This window comes from Stenella coeruleoalba (genome assembly GCF_951394435.1).
Source record: "Stenella coeruleoalba genome assembly, chromosome: 4".
Classification (NCBI taxonomy): domain Eukaryota; kingdom Metazoa; phylum Chordata; class Mammalia; order Artiodactyla; family Delphinidae; genus Stenella; species Stenella coeruleoalba.
In genome coordinates, this window is record NC_137149.1 from 124,355,814 (window position 1) to 124,381,987 (window position 26,174).

The following is a 26,174-nucleotide window of genomic DNA, read 5'->3' on the forward strand; positions in this document are numbered from 1 at the left end:
AAAGGGATAGATAGTGGTTGCTACTTTACATAAGGTGTTCACCTTTTAGAAGGTGAGGCATGAATAAAGTGAGGGAGTAAGCCTTATGACAATCTGGAGGAAGAGGTTTTTAGAGAGAGGACATGGGAAGTGCAAAGGCCCTGAGGCAAGTGCATGCTGAGCACTGTCTGGAGCCCAGTGAGGAAGGTTGGGGGTAGACGGGAAGGAGCTAAGTTTAGACCAGGAGGCTTGAGATCACACTGGGGCTTGTAGGACAAGCTGAGGACTTTGGATTTTATTCTAAATTGTATAGGAAATCTCAAATGTATATTGACTTGAGAAAATGCTCATGATACGTTAAATAGAAAACAAGATTCAAAACACAATGTAAAATATCATTATATTTGGTATGTATCATATACCAATGTGTTAACAGCGCTTGTTTTTGAATGTGGAACCGTAGGTGATTATAGAATTGTGTACTGAAGGGTTATTACTTACTATAATTGAGAGGTTACCTGTTCAAACTCTTAGCCTATTGTTAAAAGTAGAGTTCAGTGTTTCAATTTGTAAAAATGGAATAAATTCTTGCTTAAGTAAAATTCAAAGTAAAACCTTTGCTTAAGCTTTTTAAAATTATTATTCTCATTTCATCAGTGATGTAAATACTTTTTTAAGCTTTTAGAAATTATTAACTTCATTTTGAATGATGAGGATACTGGGGCACAAAGAAATTAAGCTGGTTAGTGGCGGGGCTAGTGTTAAGTCAGCTGGATTCAGAGCCTGTGCTAGCAGCCATTACTCTATGCAGACCAAGAATTGCTTTACTTTCATGATGTGCTAGTGATGAAAATTCCTGAAAATTATACACTAAAGTATAGTTTAGCACTTTTTTGTTCTCTACTCTAGGAACATCCCTCAGTTGAAAAGAATAAGAGTTGTTTTCAGTCTTATTTTGTTTTTATAATTGGAAGCATCAAATTCTCCAATTATGAGAAATCAAATAATGGAACTGTCAGTTGCTGGCTCCAAAAAAAGAAGTCACAAAATAAATATGAAATAATATATGAAAATGAGGGCTGAAGACGCCAGGGCTACATTGATGAAAATTTAAGAGTGGCCTCATTGAGGTTCAGATAGCTATTATAAACATATTCTGAATTTTCCTATAAATTTTATTTCTGACTTTTAAATTTGGTTTGATTTTTTGAAAATTTATTGCAATAAAAAAATGTGTAACAGAATTTACCATCTTAACTATGTGTAAGTGTACAGTTCGGTAGTTTTAAGTATAATCGCCCTATTCTGCAACTGGTCTCCAGAACTTTTTCATCAGCAAAACTGGCACTCAATACTCGTTAAACTACAACTCCTGATTTCTCTCGCCTTCTGATTTTTTAAAATCTGTGAATGTATTTCTGTTGGAGGATTTATTCATTGCTTCCTTTACTTATTTATTTATTCATTCATCTTTCCATTCACTCATTCAACAAATACTGGAGCACTTACTAATGGCTACTAATACGATTAGTAACCATGGCACTGTATCATTTTAGTAGCTGAGAGTGAGGATGAGTTTGGGAAATGTGATCAGGGTGGGGCTGCTGTGATATTATCTTCACGGGTCAGTGGCTTACTCACAGTTAGATGCCCCACCCCATAGCATGATAAAATGCACCCAAATTCCATAATACGTAGAAAGTTTTGGCTATAAACCTATTTTTAAGTTCGATTGTGTTATTTTGTTTTGCAACCACTTTCTGAAAGATCTAAACTATTTTTCTATGGCCTTAATCAGTTCATTGGCCACAAGAACCAATGGATATTATTGGTATTATTTGATGGATAAAATGTATTATTTGATGGATAAAATGACAGAGTTGATGCTGATGGCAATTCTAGAGATTAACTTTGAGTATCTGATATACTTAGCCATGGTGAAAATTATCTGTGCAGCTTTTGTAATCTGGGGTAGAATTTTTATGAGGAGGGTAAACTAGGACTACTTAAACTATGTGGCTAGAGTGCAGTGAGGGCTCACCTGAATATGGGAGTCCCCCTGAGGTGATGATGGTGTAGCTTCCGCATACCTGATCTGATTGGTCCAGACAAGCCCCACATATGGAGGCCCTGCAGCAACAGCTAGGCGGTAGCTGTGCTCAGGGGCAGGTGGCATCCTCCTGGTTCCAGAGGTGCCCATTCAGATTAAAAAAGCAGGATACCAGCCGGCAGATGGCAAAGGGCAGGTTGTCAAGGCCCAGCAAAGCAGCTGTAGGCCAGGGCATGGCTCCAGCACCCTCAGGGAACTAGAGAGCAAATGAACATGAGCAGAAACCATGTCACAGGGCTGGGCACCTGGGTGCAGTCAGGGCCAATGTTCAGCCCACAAGCACACGTGGGACCAGAGTCTCCTGGCCAGAGTTGAGCACAAGCTCTAGTTCCCACTGCTGCTGAAGATGGTGCTCTAGTATGCAATGGCCTGGCTTCTATTGGCGCAAGGGCTGGCAGTCCCATTCTTCAGGTGAAATATCTGCTGGGGTAGCAGGTGTGGAGTAGTTGTGGTCTGACAAATACTTGTAGCACATCAGTGGCTGTATCTTCTTTCAGAATTGTCACCTATTTGGAAGGACAAATGGACAAGCGTGGTATTCACACCACATCTGTGTAGCATTGGAGAAAGCTCTCAGACCCTGGACCTCAAAGAAATGTGCACATACATTCTAGAGCAGCACACAGAGGTCTAGCAGGGCCAGTGTCAGAGCCTGGGAGAGAGAGGGTTTTTTAAGAGCCATGACTAGGGAAGCACCAACTTCCCCCCAGGTATGGTCTGCGGCCAAGGCAACAATAATAAGATGATGTGTCAGAACCTTAACTTCAATCCTCCCTTGCCAGGTCAGTATTTAGTGGTTGGGTCAGGGGACTAGGGTCCAAGCCTCGCAGTTGCAGCTTTATTGGTGGGGAGCAAACCAGTGGCAGGGTTGATCAATTGGCATTCACAGTTGAGCAAGCACCAACACCTTTCACCTTCTCCCCTTCCATTGACTTAGGATCTGAGTCCAAGCCTCACCTTTGACCAGATTAATGAACTTAGCACTGAGACTGGCTGGTTTCCACGGAGCCTTGTAGGAGGCAAGTCTATTTTCAGCAGGGGCTAGCCTAGAGGATTAGTATCGGTCAGGGTAGCCCTTGATTTCTGTCTAGCTTTTTGTTATGTTCCTTCTCCCCCAGTTCAAAGAGGGGTGGCTTCTATGTAGCATCTCTCACTCTGTCAGCAATCCATTCCATTTCAACCCACGTGGGCTTGGGGTCTAGACCTCGCATCCTGAGAGACCGGGAGGATGATTAGAAGTAGATGTTGGGTGACAACGACGGGTGCTGATCATGTTCACTGAGAACAGGCAGGGGAAGGCCATTGTAGGTACAGCTTGGAAAGTGCACATCTTCCAGTTCTGCAGGCCTTCATCTGCGATTTTAGCATAGGGATTGAGTAAAGGCTAACCCAGATCTATAACATTGACCCCAAATTCTCCTAATGACCGGGAACTTCTGAAGAAGAGCTATCCTGGTTGGCTTGCTCAGTTCAGGGCCTAGAATTGATTGTTGACAGTCAGTTCTTTGGACACATTCTAGATGGTGTATCCCAGTGTGATTTGCCAGGGGCTGGAAGGAATGAGGAGAAGAGCAGTGTTGTGAATATACAGTGGAATGGTCCCCCTCTCCCCTGATGCATCCAGTAGTGAAAGGCAGCTACAGCAACAGATTCGTGGAGGAATCCACCACTGTAAGGGACCATCTACCTTACAATCTTGATCTCATGGAAAGGAGTAGAATTTGGAAGTCCACTTATCCTGTCTTGCTCAGTCCTTCCCTAACACATGCTCCACCCATTTTTAGTGGTCATGGGGAAGATGCCCCCTTTCATTTTTTTTGCATGAATTTTATGAGGGGCAGTAGTTCAGCTTTCCTCTCAGCGAAGTATTCACCATGTATTAGGCCATTCCTTCCCATATCACACAAACACACAAAAAGGAATTCTATCACTGAGAGTCTTAACCCCATAGGGTTCCCACTGCCAAGGATTTCTCAAGTCTAGTTCCTGCTAATGGCCACTAACCAGCCATCCTGAAGGCTGACCACAACAACATCACTAGCAGACTCTTCCCACTCCCACCTTGGTCTTTGATCTATTTCCAGTCCCCTGACTTGCTTCCAGAAGGCCATGTTATTGGCCTGGAGAGATGCCCAGTTTGCTGAGACAACTGCCATGCTAACAAAGTAATGGGTCAGCAGCACTCACAGCAGGCCTGCTGGAGCAGTGCTGCTCTGAGAAAACTCAGAGAGACAGGAGCTGAGCAGGTGTGCTGGTCTCCCATTGCCCTTTCATTGGATGCTCTATGTTTAGGGGAGTATTTTCTGATTGGGGCCAGACACAATAGCAACATGACATGGCAGAGCCTTGACACACGCTCTATCCTGCCAGCCCAGCATTCATCTTTTGAGGTAGGATCAACCAGCCCCTCTGGGGGAGGGCACAAAGGGGAGGGGCAGGGGATAAGGTCTCTGCCTTGTGGTTGCAGTCATAGGATATGGCACACAAATAGCAAGACTTGCCACATAGGCATTCATAATTTGGGGAGCCCCAACCTCTCCCCTGTCAGGAGAGAAGAACTCTAGGGTCTAAGTCTAGGGTCTAGGTCAGAATTAATTGTCCTAAAAGCACTGAGCCTAACTGGTTTCCTTGGAATTTTGCTAGAGTCCATCTCCTTTTCTAGGAAACTGGCCTGCAGGGTATCAGTCCTGGACAAGTTAACCCTTACTGCTTAAATCTAGAAGTTCTGAATAAGGAGTGATGTTAACATACAGGGACCAGGGTCAGATTATGACCACAGAGTGCTGTCTTTTAAGAACTAGGACAAAGATAGAACCATGAGCAAGACTAAAAGTGTCAAAACGAGCTCTACCACCAAAGACTAGCTATTTTAAAGAACGGATTAAAATAGAAGAGAAGCAGTCAGTAAAAGGAAGAGAAGATCCAATCTCAGTCCTAGAAGAATGCCTGCTAGACACTGGTACTGAGTGAGTGCTGTTCTTACCAACTGGAGGTAGAAGTGGAGGATTCTACTAGCTCCACCTAGCCAGCGAGCAGAGCCTAGGGCAGACTGTCTACTCTGCTTGCCTTTAAATACCTGGACTAAAAAGACCGCTCTTTTTAGTCTTTTAAAGGGATGTAGAAAATACAAGGAAAACAAAACATTAATCTGAAGAACAAACCTGTAAATGTGATCATTTTAGAAAAATTCTTAATGTCTTCAGAAAGATACAAGTAGGAGGCAGAAAGGCTTAAGGATAGAACCAAATGAGATGACAGTGAGCTCCAGATGAAATAAGGAAGGCTTTTTAAGAAAAGTGTTGGTAGAATTAAAATGCAGAGCAGAAAAAGGGCAGGATTGGCCCAATGGAATATTGAATCAGTGATGTTGAGGACAAGCTCAAAACATTTTCCCAAAATGCAAGTGAAAGACTAAGAAGTGAAAACAATGACATTATCAGTATGGAAGTTTCTGAGGTAGAGTAGATGATAACCAAAATGAAAGTCATAACCAAAGACATTTTAAGAAAGCTTTCTTGACCCTAAAAAGATATGAATATTCAGATTGAAATAGCTCTTTATGCTCCAGTCAAAACTATAAGGAAAAATCCATTGCTAGATAATTCTGGGGAATTTTTTGAATGACTCAGATTAAGACAGACTCCCACCTGCATCCAAAGAAAAAGCACAGATTGCCTTCATTGGAACAAAAATTAGATAAGACTCACTTTTTTCTCCTTTGCTACAATAAGTGCCAAAAAAAAAAAAAATGTAGAGTCCAGGAGGTTTGAGGGTAAAGAGAGTGGAATGCTATAAACTTGAGAACTGATAGTATGCTACAGAAGTAAGTTCTGTCCCATAAGAAGCAATGGGAAGGTATTCTTACTTATGTACTTCAGAAAGTACACTGTGAATGTAGTTTCCGTGTATGCTGTATTCTATCTACAACCCAACAAGAGATAAATCAAAATTAAAAATTTTAAGAAGAGGGAAGTCCTAATATCAAAGAACTGACAGTATACACTGGAACTGATTAAATGTTAAGTCTACAAAAAATGTCAATAATTTTGGAAGTAGAAGATACAAAGTATAAAAACTAAGTGTGATTTAAATTTTTCTCTTTATGATTTTCCAAACATTTTATGGTAATGTTAATTACTTCTGTATCTTATTTTAAAATTACATTATATGAGAAACATTTAAAAATAAACGATGAAAAAAGTAGAAACTCGAGGCAAATATATATTTCAGTCTTAGATGAGAAAGACCTTCGAAACGTGAAAACAATGGAACAAAGCACAAAGAAAAATGATGGGCTTTATAGGAGAGGTAATTATAATCTTCTCACTGCTCCAAGTTCAGAACCAATTCAGAAGAAACATGGGAATCAGACAGATCATAATAGCTAAGGCTAGTTAGGGAACAGAGCTTATATCTGTTCAAATCAAACTCTATTATCTCACAGAATTCATCATAACCACCTAGTTACTGAAAGACTGGTCATGTTCAGACTCTTCTACAGGTTCTAAGCCTGTGCCTGTGAACTTCAGCATGGAGCTTGAGAGCAGAGTCCAGAGAGAATGGAAGTTCAGGATTTCACCAGTCAGATACATTGTTTTTCCTCCTCTGTGGTGAGAAGTGAAGAGGGAAAGAGAGAGGAGGTCCCCTCATGGAAACACGAGGCTAGTGGTACAGCGTTCCCACTATCAGAAACAAACACTGAGAGAGTTGACATGTACTTAAAGAAAAAATTATTTATTAAAGACCTCATATAATTAAAGATAAACTAAAATTGGGAATTATTGGAAACAAATATAACTGGTTAGCATCATTATTATATAAAGGACATTTACAAATTGGTAAGAAAAAACACTAACACACCAGTAGAAGAAATTAAACTGGGTAATAAACATTAAAATAAAAGCCAACATTGACAATAAAAAGCACAAATTAAAGCACTAAAGATATGCTACTTTTCCCCTGTAATTTTCTAACAAGCATTTATTGTACTTCTACTATGTGCAAGATACTGGGGTAAGTGCTGGAAGTATATGGCTGAAAAAGATATTTGTGGCCCCTTGATTCAGAGGCTTACATTTTAGTGGAAGAGGCAAGTCAATACTCTAGAATTACAGTAATCTGAGAGAGTCGACTGATAGGATAGGTACAGAATGTTTAAATGTTTACATGTGCAGGGATAAATGTTGTCTATTTACTTATTAAAGATAGCATTTAATGCTGTGAAATTTTAAAAATTTAAGCAGGTTTTTCACATTGCTGGTGATAGGATCAATTAGCCTGACATTTCTAGCAAACAATTTAGGATTACATATCTAGGAAAAAATCAGATATGAAGACAAAAATTTATGTGAAGACATATTATATCTTTATACATGTATTATTGGTAATAATAAAAATAAATGGAAACAATACAAATGCCCTACATTAGGGTAATAATGGTGCTAGTTACACATGATAAACTGTTATCCAGCTAGTCAAAATGCTGTTTTCCATTGACTATAATGATAAGAGCTACACTTATTGAGTGCTATGTGCCAGCCACTATAAAAGTGCTAATTCTGGCCAATGGTCTATGAGCAGTCCCTTCCAGGCTGAAACTTGGAGGAGCAGATATGAGTCCTCCCTACTATCTCTGTTTTTGCCATGGTGACCATGGAGGAATTATGTTGAGATGGTGAAACCATGAGATGGAAGCAACCAGTTCCCTGAATGAGCATTGGGTGACTCTAGAGAGTCACCCACCCTCAGTGGACCTCATGTGAGCAAGAAAACTACTTTGTCTAAGCCTCTGGGATTTCAGGGTCTATTTACTACCACAGTGTAGCCTAATCTAACTTTGACTGATACAATCTCCAACACTTATATGCCCTTATTTTGAATGAGGGATTTCACGAGCCGTCTGAATGGTTTTTTGCTATTTCTTCGAAAATTTTACACTAAAGATTCCCTTTGGGATGTGATATATAATGTCTTTGTGCTTTTCCAAAAACTTCCATTTTAACATTTTTAGACACTTTACAAATCTCTCAATTTATTAATATAATTTAGTCTTCCAAAAATTCCATTTTTATTTTTAATATAGAAAAAATATATGCATTTTTGTAACACATTTCTGTATTGTTTGAATATAATAGATGAACAACATATTTATAATCCAAAAAATAAAAATAGACAACTTTTTAAGCTCACTGACATAGAATGACTCCATCACAAGTCTACAATAGTGTTTTGCCTGCTATCCAGGGTCCTAGACTATTTCAAGATCCCATGATTATCATTATTTAATCCAGGAGGAAATAGTGGGTCCCTTGGCTGATCCAGTCTTGAAGTGTTTCCATCTGGAGCAGAGACTCATTCCCTGATCATGGGTCTTGGAATTGGGATCCAAACTTGAGCTCTCTGACTCAGTTCTGGACTCCTAATTCCCCTCACTGAAGTCTCCTGGAAGCTCCTGCCAGGCTAACTTAGTAACTCAGTGTAGAAGAAGAACCAACCATTACAGCAAAGATGTTAAAGGCGCAGGCATAGCAGTTGTGATTGTTAACATTGAAAACTGCTCACAGACACTTCAGACACTCGTCAAATGGAAACATTTAGCTGATGTAACAGATTCTGTAGATGCCTTATCTGAGAACTCAGGGGTGTCTGATCTGCTACCCCCAAGATAAGCTACCCTGCAGGTATCTCTGCCACTCAGTCCCACTTGAACTATCATCTCAGGTAATTCATACAACTAGAAACATCTAGATATCTGTGGACATTCCCAGAACAGGCTTCCATTGCTGAAGAACAGCTTTAGAGAGATGTGTTACCTGTAGATCCCCACCATGGGCACACAGACTCTCGTGTTCTGCCTGTAGAAACATTTGGTGGCCTCAAACCATGTCAGTATATCTGCTCAAAAGAAAAAAAAATCCCTGTACCCCTGCTCACCACCTATTGTTCATGAGCTTCTATATCTTTTTTATCTTCCAGCTGCCCCAGCCTTGGGGCAGTGATTCTGTGCAGGATAGCTGCCATTCTCAACCTAGTTTCTCAGGGAAGCAAATATGATTGTTAATGTTGACTTAGAGAGCATTCTTATGAGACTACTGAAACCCCAACACACGCATCCTGCCCCCGAAGCAGAAGTAGTAACACCACCACAGATTATGGGCTGTGGTCAAACGGAAATAGGCTGAGGGTCATGTGCTCCCTGAAGTCCTACAGCCTCTCTCTCCCACCTAGAAAGCACATTGGAATTCAAATAAAGAGGACTTTTTAAAATGGATAATAACAGATCATCATTATATGTAAAAAAAGCAAACCATTCCACAAGTTTGGTTGTTTTTTGTTATAAAAATTATTGGCAGTGCCTTTTACAATTGATCATGACACACAACTGGGCCTCAACACGGTTCAGAGTAGTTTCTAGCTCTGCTTGATCCATCCATCCCGAAGTTTGACTAATACACTTCTGAGACCCTTTTCATCAACGCCACCATCCATCTGGCTTTCTTCCCTCCCACCTTCCCTTCTTTATCTCTCTGTGTACACTCCATATTTTCAAATCCATCATCTGCCAGACCATGAGACCCCATCCTTCATTTGATGCCTTTCCCAGTGGGTCCTTCAGAAGGTAAAGGAGCCCTCCATACCACCCTGTCTCCTCTCTGCTTTGAGCTCAGATTTGCCACTGGCTTGGGCTCCCACACACACCTTACTCGTAACTGTGTCTGTGATTCTAGTTGTCTCCGTGTTTGGTGGGGTAAGACTTTTCACATCCAGCCTGCAGTCTCTTGTCATAGAGTCACATGTGCTGCACTGCTTGGCTTTCCTTCCCCAGTGTTGGTGCTGAATAGTTTTGGTAACTACACAGCCAAGACAGGACAAGTATTGCATGGGATGCTGGTACTTTCTGCTTTCTCATTTGAGAGAAAAATTTTCAACCCTATTTGTCATGAGTTGCATTGTGGAACCCCCAAAAGATGTTGAATTCTTAACCTTAACCTCCACTACCCATGAACGTGACCTTATTTGGAAATAGGATCTTTGCAGGCAATCAAGTTAAGATGAAGTTTTTAGGGTGGCCCTAATCCAATATGACTGGTATCCTTATAAAAAGGGGAAGTTTGGGCACAAAGAGAGACATGTACAGAGAGAAGATGATGTGAAGATATAGAGAGAACACCATCTACAAACCAAGAAACACCTGCTACCAAAAGCTAAGAGGGAGACACTGAACAGATTCTCCCCCCACAGTCCTGAGGAGGAACCAGCCCTGCAAATCCACAACTTGATTTTGGACTTCCAGCCCCCAGTTTAAGCCACCCAGTTTGTGGTACTGTTATGGCAGCCTCAGGAAACCGGTACAATATTCAATGTAGTGTCAGTGACTTTTCTTAACTAAAAAAAAAAAAAGATGTTATTTTAGGAAAAAAATAAAGGAATATAATAATGGTGGAGTGATATGATTTGACATGTGAAAAATGTAATGTTCTTTCATTTTAAATTCTGACAGATAGAACATTTATTGTGAGAATACTATCTAAAATAATAGAAGGCAATTTAAAAAAAACTCCTTAGAATCTGATGTAAACAATCTCTTCCTAGAGTTTTGGCTTTTTACCTTATTCTATATTCTATCATAAATATCACTTCATTTGGTGAATACTTTTATTCTTCAGCATTTGAAATGAAGTTTATCATCACAGTATTCAGTTCTCCAAAAAAAGGTTAAAATACAATAATATCATCAAAGATTTTAATATCATCAAAGATGCCACATCAAAATTGATAGATACTCCATGGTAATTTCTATTTTGTCATGGAATAATGTTTGCCAGTTTCTTTAGAAAAACAGCCTTAATAACTAAAAGAAATGCAAAGGATATATCAGTTTTTAGTGTGGTGTTTTATTTTCTCTTTCATTTTATTAAAAATTAATAGAGATGTAAACGCTGTTGAGAAGATTTAAAACCCATCAAATACACAAAATCTCAACTGAGGCTACCCCAGAGAAGGGCACCAATGATGTGGAATGGCAGGAGGTATTTTGCATTATACGCCGTTTTGCACTATTAGAATTGGTTATCTTGTGCATGTGTTATTTTTTAATAGCGGGGGGGAACTAGCTAATTTTAAAGATTTCATTGAATTAAAAAGTATTGAAAAGGACAGAAGGTTTTTACAGTTGGTAAGAAAAAAATGGTGATGATTAAAGAACTATTAGAGATCCAATGATATTATTATCATGTAGAAAAGTGGGAGGAAATGTTAATTATTGATGGTTTTTCCGATAGTAAGGGAAGCCCAAATCTACAGGGATATTAAAAATATGGGACAAAAGCTTTTATAGAGATATAAGTCGGAAGCCTGCAAATTCATAACAGAGATTAAATTAGTGATGGTTGGATGATTGACGTTGGATGACTATCTTGGTCTGCACAGTTAACCTAACAGCATTTGAGCATCAGATTAGAGAAGAAATCTAGCAGAGGAAAAACTATTAGATTGGGCAATAAACTTAGACTCTCTTTGGACACTGCCACTTGCTAAGTAACTGTGTATCTGGGTAAGTTGTTTAATCATTGTGGATCTTGCTCTCCTCATCTGTAAAATGAGGCAGTGGGAGCAGATGCTCTTTGCTCTGAGTTCACTTCCAGCTCTGACTTTTGTGGTCACTTAAATGTCTACTGAAAGATCAGTCCTTAAAAACTGTCAACTTCCTTACTTTTCCTTCAGAACATTAAGCCTATCTGGAGACGGGAGGCCTTGCTTCCATGAATAACTTCCCTGCTGTCTTTCCAAGTGGTAGGGTAACTTTTGTTTGTGCAGTAGGTGCTTAGTATGTATGTATCCTCTTGGTCTCTAGGGCTTGCAGGCTTTTTATGCTTGTCCTTGTTGTACCACTTGGATGCTGGGCTACTGCATACAAATGAGGAAACCCTTTGAAGGGTAGTAGCTTGGGTGGGAAATAGAAGAGAATCGTTCTCTGAGGGATTAATTTTATATGTGTTCATGATTCCTGCAGTTGATGTTCAGGAAGGGATGATATAAGGGTGGCCCTAAGGGTCAGGAAAAACCTTTTCTATGGATTAACAGGTAGATATGTATTTAGTAGATTGTAAAATTGTTCTCAGTTGTTGAAAACTGGGTTGGGAAATTATGTTGTTTAATTCTTTTAGATGAATGAATGTTAGAGCCATATTAGGTCTTAAAAGTCATCTATTCCAGACTCTAATTTACCAGATGAAGAAGCTGAAACAGAGTAATGAAACAATTTTGCCATGGCCACGTATTTTGTTAGTAGACTTGGATTCAGAGTTCTACATTCATGTCAGCTCCCTCTCCCCTCTCTGTGTCATACTCAACACAAATACACACAAACATCTCTATATGTGCATGGCTCTGCAAACTGATTTAACTAACATTTAGGCAGACATAGAACAAATCAGATGTATCTGCAATGTACATAATGGCAGTCACATATAGAAAGGTGTATTAGTAGATATAGATGATACAGATGTCATGCTTTTTCTCATGAATGAGGTAGGAGATATTATTCCCATTTCAGATTTGCAGAAAATAGGATTCTGACAGGTTAAATGACAACTAAAGCCTGTCAGAGCCAAGACGGGACCCTGTGTCCTCAGATCTTTGGTTCAGTGTCTTTCCCACTCCCCAACAACACCTCCCTAGACAAAGGTTTGCTCAGCGGACACCTCACAAAGTTGACCTTCTGGGTTTATTTTTCCTGCATTTATTTTTACTTAGATTGTCACAAGAAAAGGCTTCTGAAAAAAAAAAAACTGGCCCTCACAAAATTATGAATAAAAAAAATTGTATCTCCTTTTCTGTGTCCTCTGTCATTTGCCAACTTGTCCAACCGTTTGCCTCCATGGTCCTTCCCCAGCCCTACCCCTCCAGATGCCCTGGAGTGCTCAGTGAGAAGCCCATTCCATCAGGGAGTACCAGTGACATGACCCCCTCATGACTTAATCTCCTTTGCCATTTTAGCCTATCCAGATTACGCATATAAAGGATGGTTCTCTAAGAAAACTAAATCCATAAAGGCTAATACTGTATAGAGGGCCTTCCAAATATGGAGAGCAAAGTGGAAAAGAAAATGACTAGCAAACTGAGTGAGTGGGGACCGGAAGGCTTGGGTGGTTTTATAACAAAGCTTTTTGTCATTTGGTGGAATCCATGTATGAATTAGGTTGTCCAGTAATTGTGGCGGGGTAGCCTAGAACTGGGGGAACTAGAAGCAGGGGAAGATTAAGGACGCATTAAGACTGATAAGGAGTGAGCCAGTCTGCTGGCTGAATCGATGGAAAGGATGACTTCCAGACATTTCAACAGAAGAGACAGTATTCAGATATGGAGTAGGGGGTTGGAGAAAGGAGAAAAAATAACTTTAGATGCAGCATATATTACAAAGAAATTAGTAGGTGTATTCTATGTAATGAATACATCAGTTGGTAAGGAAAATGTTAAGACCACTGTAATGAGTAGAAAAGGGATACAAACAGATAATTTGCCAAAAAGGAAATATGATATGTAATGAACATATAGGAAAATAACTAACTTCTCTAAAAATCAGTTTGAATAATTGTGAAATATTTGTAAAATGCGAAAACAAAGCAATCATGGTTTGTTAAAATAATACTTATGTGTATTGCTGGTGATAATATGAATCATTTAAATGGTTTTGGACAGTAATATGGCAATGCATAGGAACTACAAAATTTTCCATACATCTTTATCTATTAATTTCACTTGTAGAAATTTTAAAAAAATTCAATATAGAAAAATACATGAAGGGGTTCATTGAAACATTATTTATAGTGGAGAAATAATCTAAATATAAAAGCACTAGACAGATGATTAAAGTATACATCCCCCCGCAAAAAAATATCATGCAGCCTTTTATAATGCAGTTATGGAAATATTTAATATGGAAAGTAATAGTTCTAATAAAATAATTTAGATAGGCAAACTAACTATAGTAATCTCTTTATAACTGTGTAAAAATTATGCATGGATAAGGAGTAGAATGATGCTTGACCAAAAAAAAACATTTTCATTGACTGATGGTGTCATTGTTAGTAATTTTTAAGATTTTTCCATGTAGTATTTCATTCATGCTGATGTAATATTTTTGCCCATAAAACAAGTAAAACACATACTGCATTATGCTTTTGCTAAATATCACTTCTGTGTTTTACTCAGTTATATTTTCAAAATTATTTGTATTTTGGGTCAGTGTTTCGGAGACTGATCATCCCATTTGCCTGAGAATCAGGGGGTTCCCAGGACTCCACACTTTTGGGGTAGGAACAAAAAATGTCCTGGCAAACCTGGAGGAATTGGCCATCCTAAATATAGTGAAGATTCAAATTTTTCTTTTGTCTTTCTAAACCTAGTAGTTTATTCATGTACCAAACAGTGGTGAGAAAATGACGTCTTTGTTATTTGCTATTAATAGATTTTGACAAGCATAATATGGTTATTTTTGGTTTTAGACAACTCTTATTTTCTATTTAAACTGCTATCCTATTTTAAAATTTGTAACAATGAAGCTTCCATTACATACAGAACACTGTAAGAGAAAACAGCACTTGAATCAACAAAGGACATCATATTCCATGTTTATCCTTGAAAATAGATTCACTAGTGGACACTGTGGATATTTCAAAACAGGGAAAACAAACAAAAACCAACTCTAACAAACCCTCCCAATGGTTGCCACTGAATCATGACCAAAACTCTGCCGGCTTTCCTGCTGGCCTCTTTAAGTCCTACTGTACTTGCCCTACCTGTTCATACCTCTAGTACAACTCTGTCTGTTCATTGGGAACGTTTTTTTCCTCTTCAGAGTTAAAAAAATAAGTCCTGTTTGTTTGTTTTCCCCCACTTTTATACTGCTTCTAATTTAGCATCTTAAACTTTCCCTTTGGAGGAAACTTTTCCAAAAAGATTCTCTGGAAGAGCAAAGGCGTTATTCCATTGAGGTTTCCTAGTAACGATATGAAGTAAAGCCAATCCAGAAAGTGTCTAAGTATGAGCATCGATTACTCTCACACACCCACCCGTCACTAAGGCTCTTGGGTTGACTGCAGGCCTGTTGAAGCATCTCCCCTTTAGTCTCTGCAAGACTGCAAGACTTGCTACTTCCAGGATTTCATTTTCCAGGTAAATTCCAAAAATGGATTTAGAAAGTGGGCACTAGTATATGTTTTCTAAGGGGCATCTGATTTGATCAGTATTAGAAACTGAGTCACTTTATATTTGAATAAAAGTGAATGTCATAGTTAAAAAGTTTTTTTTTTTTTTAGAAGTTAAGTGAATTAGCATTGCTATTTCTACATAACTTAACTGTCACTTTTAAGGGCATGTCAGTTTATTCTCCATCTGCTATGTGTACACGTTCCTAAGACCTTATAGTATTTAATGAAGAGATCCTTTTTAAGTATTGATAGCCACAAGAAAATTATTCCATGTTTGATCTGTGTTAAAGAATCAAAGTCCAAGATCTTTGAATGGAACTTAGAATAAAAATGTAATTAGGTTACATCCCTAAAGTCTGATATATCTTTAAACAAGACTGAAAATGAAACTTTATTAGAGCTTCAAATGAATTATTTCATTGCCTTTTTTTAATTCATTTTTTTCCCCTTCTCTTTCATGTCTGTGTTACTGACATTGTGGCTTGTATTTTACCTGTCTTTTTCAGGGGGTTTTAATTATTTACTGCTTAAGGAGTAGCACGCAGAGGAAGCCTCATTCAGAGGTGCCTGCTCTGTAGCGGGTTTCTCTTTTTCAAAGCTTTGCAAGGAGGTCTTGAATCGCTGCACTGAGCCTGCAGTTCCTGCCCCACTGATTCACCCTTCTGGAGGCAGTATCTCCTCTGACTCTCTGAGAAGAGGCACTGCTCCTAGGAGGTACCACTCACCAAGAGTGAGAGGGGTGCTGGGCGCAAGTTGGATGAAGTGTGCTGTTTCCAACTAGTGTCTTAAAAGGCTTTCCATTTGAATAAGTGGAATAAGCATTCCACACAACAGGCTCATCCAGATATGGCTCCAAATGGCAAACCTGAAAAAAAATAGATAAAATGGCATGAAAACTTACTGAACGTCCACAGAGCACCAGGCACTTTGCAGGGTGCCGACGCAGCTCTTTTAGTGCCTGTTACAGTCATACCCTGAGGTTGGCATTGCTGTCCTTGTTTCAGAGCCCTTAAAGAAAGGGTGCGAGGGGTCCAATGATATCATGGTGCTCAGGTTTAAACCTTGGCCTTTGCTTTTAAGTCAAACTGTCCTCCTTGTACAGTTTCCAAAGAGGGGTCACCTTGAGCAGATAAAGCCATCATGAGCTTTGGGCATCAGCTCTGCCACCTGCTTGGTATGTGAAATTTAGGCAAGAGAACCCCTGAGGCTCATTTTCTCCATCCCTAAAATATAGATACTATTATCACGTATATATGGAATCTAAAACAATTAACAAATGACAATAACAAAATAGAAATGGACTCACACATACAGAGAACAAACTAGTGGTTACCAGTGGAGAGAGGGAAGAGGAGAGGGGCAAGAGAAGGGTAGGGAGTTACGAGGTACAAACTACAATGTACAAAATAAATAAGCTACAAGGATATATTGCACAACACAGGGAATATAGCCAATATTTTATAACATTAAATAATCTCTAACAATTTGGAATCACTCTGTTGTACGACTGAAACTAATATACTATTGTAAATCAACTATACCTCAATAAAAAATAAATAAAAATTTAAAATAAGATGTAGACACTTATATATGTGTGTGTGTATATATATATATATATATATATATATATACACACACACACATATGTATCAGTTACTATTTATGCTAGACACATGGTGGTAATGTCTCCACTAACATTATTTTTCTCCCTCCATACTCATCTAAATAGATTACTTTCAGTTAATTAGGTTTTTGTAATATCCAAAATTAGCACGTGCCTGTTTTCAATCAGAGCGACAATGTAAAGGGGAAAAGTTAATATCCTCGCTCTCCACCATCTCCCATAAGAGAATCAATACTGATACTTTGGCAAGTATGCTCTACACCTTTCTCTGTGCTCATAAAGCATATAGTACACACAATCCGAATGTGGTTTATTTAAGATCGTGAGCAATCTATAATTCAAGCAAGAATTACATTATTGATTAAGTCCAGAGCAATATAATTCATTAGCTGATCTAATGTCAATATTGACTTTATTTCTCCTCAGACTTTTACACTTGTCGACACATTTTACTTCGTATTTTGAGATGAGGTGGAATGTTTATAAGCTTTTTAATGGCTAGTATCAATTTCCTATTGTTTCTTCATTATACAAGTGGTTTACATTTTTAAAAATTATTTGAGTGATTTCAATACTTCCAATCGTGAGCATTTAAAAGCAAAACTGCCCAATGCTTAATCCTTAGAAATTATAACACTTGGATGGAAGCTACCATCTGAGGTTTAGTATGACAAGTTTATTATGACAAGTTGGGGCACCATGTCCATCCCTGACCACAATTCAGTAATCTAAAATCACAAACAACAACAATTAATAACAGTTCCTCCAGAATATTTGAAAAGTCCAGGCAAATTTTCTGGAATTTAAAAATTAACTCACCAGTATTGCCGACATTAGTGATAAAGCCTCTGGTGAGTTTCACCCACACCTGGCTTCCTGTCTTCCTGGGATCCTTTTCATTGTCTGGTTTAGTGACCTGTACTCTTTAACAGGGATATGATAGCATTCCTGTAATGTCTATCTGAAATCTTTGCTCAAAATGATAAAGGATTCCATTTTTTAAATAACACTTTAAATTTCTTCTAAGTATCCCAAAGCAGCTACTCAAAAGTACGGGCACATTTTCTTCCCCGTTTATTAGGGAAGCCATTGAGTTACAGAAACCCAATCTTTGTTTTCCAGCATTCCATTTTGCAATGGTGTGCAGTGGGTTATAGTACAGAGCAAATCTCCCCTGACGAGAGATAAACCCTTGAAAGTGATAGTTTCCATTGGGAAGTATGACGAGCCCTTAATATTTCAGCGTGTATCATGCCATTATAATTATCATAATTGAATGTTACAACCTAAAGATAATATAAATTGCTCATGCAGTTAAACTGAAGCGGAAAGCAATGTCTTTTGTTTTTACAAAAAGGCAATAACATATTTCTCTTTTTGCTACTGTTCAATTTGCTTCCAGCAGATTTTATGTCTACGTTGCACAGAATAGTAACTTAACCGCTGAAGATGTCCAGGAGCTCCAGATTAAAATGTAATATAATATACAAAAAGCTTTATTGTTCCTTTAGGTTGTTGTTTTAAACCAAAGTGGAATATTTCCCTAAATTCTTCAACAAATGTGCACCATTTACAACTAAATATGCTTATGACTTATACCAGGGCTGCTGAAGAAATAGGCCTTACGGACCTGTCAAATTATTTTCATGCAATTTTTCCTGTAGCGTTATTTTTACTGGCAAGTGTGCAAGTTGATAGAAAAGGAAATAATTAGCTATTTTCAGAATTGCTGATGCATGGAGCTAAAGCAGGCCCGCCTGTGCATCTTAGAGATTGTGACATTTGAAATTACCTGAACGATACCAGAGCCATTTTTGGACATAATTAACACCTTGCCTAATTAATGTCAGGTCTAGACAGAGTCACACTCTATTTAGGAAATTTTATTTCAAACTTGCTTACGCCTTTATTATATTGCAAACTTTAGATTTGTTTGCTGTTTTCTTAAGTGGAGCAACTTCTTTTTTTTTTTTCTTTTTTCTTTTCCCTCCCCCTTCAAGTAATCAATGCACTGCTGAACGAGTTCATTTTAATGCACTCAATCATGCCTCTAATGTTCGTAGCTTACGGGCGCAAGCATCAGTAATGCAGGAATGTTATATGGCTTTAGTTTGGGCCATTTCATAAAATATTCATGGAATCAAAAATGTGCATCAAAATAGCGGCTGGGAGAATTACATTTATGTTCCTGCTTTTATGGCAGCTTCACATTTAAACCCATTTGTGTTAATATCTAGTCAATCTTCCTACTTTAAAAAAAAACTAAAATGGGAGAGATCATATACATTCTCCTTTGCTTAATATTTGTTCTAGACATCTGCAGTGATACAACAAATATCTATAAACTTTCAGAGATGTTGTACCAGGGAAGAGGGGTAAGCAACAACCTGGGTAATACCCAAATGTATAAAATCTTATTTTCTCTGCGTAGTATTTATCTTAACATCCTACCAGACATTTTGCAGTTTACAACATTGTTTGGGTTTTGTTTGTATTTTTAAATAAATGGCTAGATTTCTTGTTTATGTGGGCTTTAGGTAAAGTGAAGCTCCTTTGTAGTAGTTTTATTTTAAGAGTACACTTTCTTTTGGGTGAAAAACTATAAATGCATACAACATTGTCGTTTATGTAGATGTTATATAATTGTTTTAAAAAAAAAGCAAACCAAAAGAAAAAAAAAAAATCTTAGACTGAGGCTACTTCTATCCATGCCTGGATTCTTGTCTTACACAATTGTTCACAGTGTCTCCCATGATGTGTTTTCTGATACTATCTCGTGTTCTTGAGCTAAATCCATTACTGATGGTATTGGTGGAAGGTCACCACCAGTCACTCCCACAAAACATCTTGGCTCCATTTTCTTCCCTGATTCACTTGAAATATTAGTGGACACTCTGGATTTTTTTCTTAGCATAGAGCCAGGCACTTCGCTGAACAATGGTTAGTATGCCTTTCTTGTCAGTTACTCCTGTGATGTTTGTTACTCATAGTGATGAGTAATTCCTGGTGCAACAAGATAAAGCTCATGTCCCCTTAGGAGACCTTTAACATCTATTAATGTGCCCTTCTCTTTTCTGTTTTCCGTAAACTTTTACTTTTGTGATACCTTTGGTGTAATTCTTCTTCTTCTCTCTGCCCTCTTTCTCAATGAAAAATAATGTTAACACCTGTGAATTCCAGAGAAGGACGATTATCTAGATGCTTGTCCTTCAACACGATTGATGGTGGGATCTGGGAATCTTGTCTGGTCCTGATATATTAAAGTTTATTTGGTAACAAAGGGCAGACAACACATGAACACCGTGAAGAAGCTATAAAGGTTTGCCGTGAGCCAAATTTGAAAATCTGGTTTATGATCTTCATTTGTATTTACATGTGTAGTGTCAGAATGACCACTTCCAACATTTCTCTCAGGTATATTAAAAACTTTCAGATAAAAACAGGATGCATTATGTCTTAATAAATATCTAGGGCTTCCCTGGTGGCGCAGTGGTTGAGAGTCCGCCTGCCGATGCAGGGGACGTGGGTTCGTGCCCCGGTCCGGGAGGATCCCACATGCCGCGGAGCGGCTGGGCCCGTGAGCCATGGCCGCTGAGCCTGCGCGTCCGGAGCCTGTGCTCCGCAACGGGAGAGGCCACAACAGTGAGAGGCCCAAGTACCGCAAAAAAATAAAATAAAATAAATAAAAAATAAATAAATAAATAAATAAATATCTAGTCAATAGTAATATGAGTCTTTACTCACAAAGTAAGAAAACCTTTAAAATCCTGTTCATTGTTGGAAATATAAATTGCATGGAAATGATATCATTGTTAATCATGCTTAAAGGGAGATACTTGCCTATTTAAACTACTATGCTCCCTTCATAGTGTAGACATATTTTAATATTTTTAAATCAAATATTATACCATATTGTAATATGTACTTTCAAATTCTGACCAGCCTTTAGAAATTGCAGCCTGGTCATTTGTGTGCTTCTGATTATTTGGATCAAATCCTTGCTGGCTTACTTACAGTCCTATTTGCCACCAAATAACTTTAGAAACGATTCCCTACATCTGAGAATGGCTGGAAAACTCTTCTTCTTCTAGTAGTCACCTTGGTTTAAAACGGTGCTGATCACTACTATATATAAAATAGATAACTAGTAAGGGCCTACTGGGTAGCACAGGAAACTCTACTCAATATTCTTTAATAACCTGTATGGGAAAAGAATCTAAAAAGAGTGGCTATATGTATATGTATAACTGAATCACTTTGCTGTGCACCTGAAACTAACACAACGTTGTAAATTAAGTAGACTCCAATAAAAAATTTAAAATTAATTAATTAAAAAAACTGTGCTGTGCTGATCAGAATCCCCAGTGACCTCCTCTGTGGCAAAGTGGTTAAGGAAGGGGACATGAAACCATGAATAACCTGTGACCACAGGTTAGGACTAAGTATGGGACATCCTAGGTGCCTTCACCCCATGGATGTCACCTCACGGTTTAGGTTAGAGAATTTAGATGCAGGTTACAGTGCTGTTTTTACATCAGACTCCTTCAGGTAGACCAATGAGAAGCACATCAGTGGCCAGTATCTGTTCTTTCATGTTGGAGGATCTTGTGATTGCCTGAGTAGAGTCACAGAGTTATAGAACTGGTAGAGACTAGAAATCACATAACTCAAGCATTGTTTTTAACTTCAGATATTTATGTCCAGAGAATCTAACTTACTCCACCCAAGTTTTCTGACTTGTACCTAATGTGGCAGCACTAAGTTGTGTGGGCATTTGGTGATCCTGGGTTTAAATCCTAAACATCACTTTTTAGCTATTTGAGTCACTTAATGTTTGTGAGCCTCGGTTTTCTCTTTGGTGCAAAAGAAAAGTCATATTTACTGCACCAGTTTTGGAAGGTTAAATAAGATAACGTCTGGGGAAAAAAACGTTCCATTTTGACTAGCACCCAGTAGGCCTTCAAGAAATAGTAGCTCCCTGTTCCTTTTACCCAAGCATCTTGGACTGCTCCTTCCTCATGGCAAACTTCACATATATCCTTGTAAGAGCTGAACCCTGGCAGATTATCATGACCTAAGCAGTACACTGATACTAGTCCCAAGTGCTCAAGCAAAAATCAAACTCAACTGAAAAGTCTGTTTCTCAATCATTCCAAGGCCCCCTTCCATAGTAGCCAATTGAAACCAATGTCCCGAGAACCTCTCATTTCACTTCTGCTTAGCCTGTGCAGGAAACCTAATCACATCAGTACACAGAGGGAAGTCTGGCTTGTTTGGAATACAGAGACGTGGTCCCCACCTTTGTCTCCCCCCTTCCCCCGCTTCAGCCCTCTCCACATTTCCTCCACATATCCTTTCCCAACTTTCACCCTCCCCTCTCCTTACCTCCCCTTTCTTCCACCATGTGGATCAAATCTTGGACCCAGCTATCAGTTCTCATATGCTATTAACATCATTATGCCTCATTTGCATCTCATTGTAATTAGTCGGGTTATCCAAAGCTTCATCTCCTGGCTCTCCTCCTGGAATTCTTAGTGAATCTGTTATTTTATAACGCACTTTTGGACTCTCTTTCCATATGGTTACTGTGTGTGACCACAGATGCTGTTAGGCCCTTCCTAGTCTCCTTATGGTCCCAAGTTTTTCTGGAACTATCTGGTTTACTCACAGTTCCCTGTATCCACTTGTCCCTATTCACATGGCCAAAAAGAAATATGTATCCATACTTTATAAATAGATGGATGCTGGATAAAAAAAAAGAACTCTCGTATACATCTTTCCAGGGATACAGAGCTATACTTTACAGGCAGAAATATAGTTAACAGAGGAAACATAACACACATATATGTCAACGCTCCATTTGAGTTTTAAAAAAGAAACGAGAGTCATGGGTATTTGGGGAAAGGTGTTTCTGGCAGAGGTGCTGCAGGAGAGAGGTGAAAAACTATGCCTGCTTTTGTGGGAGGTAAGAGAAAAATTGTCAGTTAAATGTAAAGATAGAACAGTAAACTTCAACCTTCAGTATTTGCATCAAAATGAAAAAGGACTGGGCATTAATTTTAAAATAGTCTCCATTATATATTTCTCTTTACAAACTGAACACATTTTGATGATAGAAACATTAGAAAATGCCAATAATCAGGAAAAAAAAAAGGCAGAAAAGAAACCAATTCATCACCCATATAACACTGGTAATGCTTTGTAAATGTTATCTGATGTTTTTCAATATTTTCACTTATCATAAGCACCTGTCCATGTAATCAAATATTCTTCTGTAATATCATATTTATGGCTTTGTAGTCTTTTATAATGTGAAAATTTCATAATACAAGTTTATAAACAGCTCAGCAGCACACACCCGCCTCTCTCTATGTATCTTTGCTGATATGCCCTCCTTCTGCATGGGACTCAGACTGGCCATGTCTTTACTGAATTTTTGTACAGCTTATTTGCTGATTATGCATCTCTGTTGTGTTTCTTTTAAAATACTATTTGTCTTTATCTGTGCATTTTTAATATTTATTTTGATAGCAAATTCAGTGCAAAAATAGGAGGAAATTATATGCAATAGTGATGGCAGTGGCTACAGTATCCTGGAATGTCCAATCTGTAATATGCAGTGCATCTTATTTGAGGAAATGTATTGAGCCTAATATGGCCTACATAGGTTAATTTAATCAGTTGTGATAATATTGTCATAAGGACTCAACTACATATTTCGCAGGAAGGCTATGTTGTACTTAAAGAAAGGGAAAATAAATAGTGGCGATAATTCAATTGGCCTGTGGGTTTTTAAAAATATTATCACTATGCCAACTGGTAACAGCAGCTGTGTTTATGGAGTACCTACTCTGTATCAGATATTGAACAGGTATTAATTCATTTCTCATAATAACACCTTGAATAGTTACACTATAATCTTACTTGCAGAAGAATTAAATTTGGGCACAGAGAGTGTAGTAATTAACCTGAGGCTAAACAGCAAAAATGGTAAAACTGGTATAGGAATTCAGCCTGTTTGGAGCCTGCACTCACTCTTAACTACGATTGTTGAAATGCCTAGATGTAAGTGATTTTCCAGTTCATTCCAATTAGGTAACTCCAATACCATAAAAGAGCATTTACATTACAGGATTTTGTGTGCATTTCTACAAGGCAATTCACAAGTAAAATACAATCTGTATCATGGAACTACAAACTACCCTTCCAGAAACGTGCTTGCTCACATTTCAAGGAATCAAATGACTTAAAGTTAATTTAGAGTTTTGGCTTTGAGAAGATATATTTCGGGCTATATTATAAAATATAATTGAGAAGGGCAGTTAAGTTACATTGTAATTTTAAAATTAAATAACTTGGAAATTCCAATCAAACGTTGAGAAGTAGTTTAAAGCTCCATAATACTTAAATTTGAAATTTGTAACAGTTGCATCCTTTCTCAAGACACCTGAATTCTCGAGAATGAAGAACTGCTTTCTGTTGGGAAAGCAGTGCAAGAAAGTGGTTTAGAGTGTGGGCTCTGGAATCAGACTGTCTGGATCTACTAAGCCACTGGCCAGGCAATCTTGTGCAGAATTCTTAACCTCACTCTTTTCTACCTTAAAATGGAATCATAACAATCTCTTTTCCACAGGCCTGTTTTGACAATTAAATGAGAAATGCATATAAAGTGCACAGCACAGTTCCTTGCATATATAATGTTGAATAAATGTTAGCTAATATGATTGTTATTAATAATTATTACTTTACGTTCACACCGTCTCTAAACATTTGTACTTCTCCTCAATTTCTGCTAGCCCAAGTATATCCCTTTAGCGGGTGTCCATTCAAAATCAGTGCTGAATCTGAGGTCCAAATTGAGATAGCTCCTTTCCCAGCTGAAGTCCTCTTCAGCCTTAGAAATACTTGGCTGCATTCCGTGGTTCTCTCCCCGCCCACACACACTTTAATAGTAAAGCACAAGACGTATGCAAAATATCTGAAAATATGTTCTGGCCTGTGGTTTGTATTTATGAATGGCTTTTATTCTTCAGGTCAGCTTCTGGAAGCTGCGGAGCATTATGAGGCCTTCCATCAATTGACGCAGGGACGGATATGGAAGGATGAGACAGGCCGCGTTCTCAACTTGTTGGCCTGTGAGAGTCTCCTGAGGACTTACAGATTACTCTCAGACAAAATGCTGGAAAATAAAGAATACAAACAGGCCATCAGAATTCTTATAAAAGCTTCTGAAATAGCCAAAGAAGGTGGGTGGAAAAGAGCACTCTCACGTTGCTGCCTCTAATGGGCAGATACTGCTTCTCCCAAGAGGGAGGTAAAAATTGTCAAGTGTTTGGGTGATTATTTCCTATGAAATGCAGGGACAAATGCCATCAATATACTTTCAAATTTCACTGTAAAACAGAGGGGCCTTAGTGCTGACAGCAAGAAATCCATTAGTTTCTTGAAAGCTTTACCTCCAAAATTGCAACCCTCTGGGAATAATGTTATAAAACAGTAAACCCATGATGAGAAGGTAAGGTCATTTGCAAAAGTTAACTCTGTGTGTGTGTGTGTGTGTGTGTGTGTGCGTGTGTGCTTAAGGTCATATATTTCTTACAATCTGAGAGACCTTTCATTGTTTGTAAATTCCCTATTGTCGGGTAATAGGAAAGATATGATAAATATTTAGTTAAGAGTAACAGGAAGATAGAACTTTAATATATTTTAGACCCATGCCTGTCAAAGTGTGTGGCCTTTGGCCTGGCAGCATCAGCATCACCAGGAAGCTTATAAGAAACGCAGCATCTCAGGCCCCACCCCAGACCGACTGCATCAGAATCTGCAGGTTTGCGAGATCTCCAGGTGATTTGTATGCACGCTTACAGCAGTGAAAATGCTTTTGTGACAGCTGATCACATCCTTAATATTCTATTATCATCAAAATATGTATAAAATATAAAGAAAAAAATTGGAACATATACTCATAAGCTTTTACTTTGTGAGATGCAAGGATATTTTGTGACCTCAGAGTAGTATATTAATAAATTACTTTTCATGAAGGAGAAAAAGATGGAAGTTACGCTCTTGAACTAAGTTCATTAGCTTGTGGACATATTTAATCAGTTGGCTTATTGAGTAACAAATGGCTTATATGTAGTAAACAGGACTGATTTTCTGGGTTTGATTTTAATTTTTGAAAGAATGAAAGTAAAATCTTAGCTTATTCTCTCTGTTAATTTTTAAAAGTAATATTACTTAAATTACCCAT

The 26,174-nt window shown here is 38.2% G+C and overlaps 1 protein-coding gene across 2 annotated transcripts in view; it reads left to right on the forward strand.

The window, feature by feature from the left end:
• The window catches only part of TTC29 (tetratricopeptide repeat domain 29), a 255,598-nt gene that overhangs the window by 47,868 nt on the left and 181,556 nt on the right, over positions 1 to 26,174 (forward strand). For both annotated transcript variants that reach the window (XM_079920595.1, XM_079920596.1), the window contains exon 7: positions 24,958 to 25,170. In XM_079920595.1, coding sequence (XP_079776721.1) covers positions 24,958 to 25,170 — 213 coding nt within the window. The remainder of the gene's footprint in view (positions 1 to 24,957; positions 25,171 to 26,174) is intronic.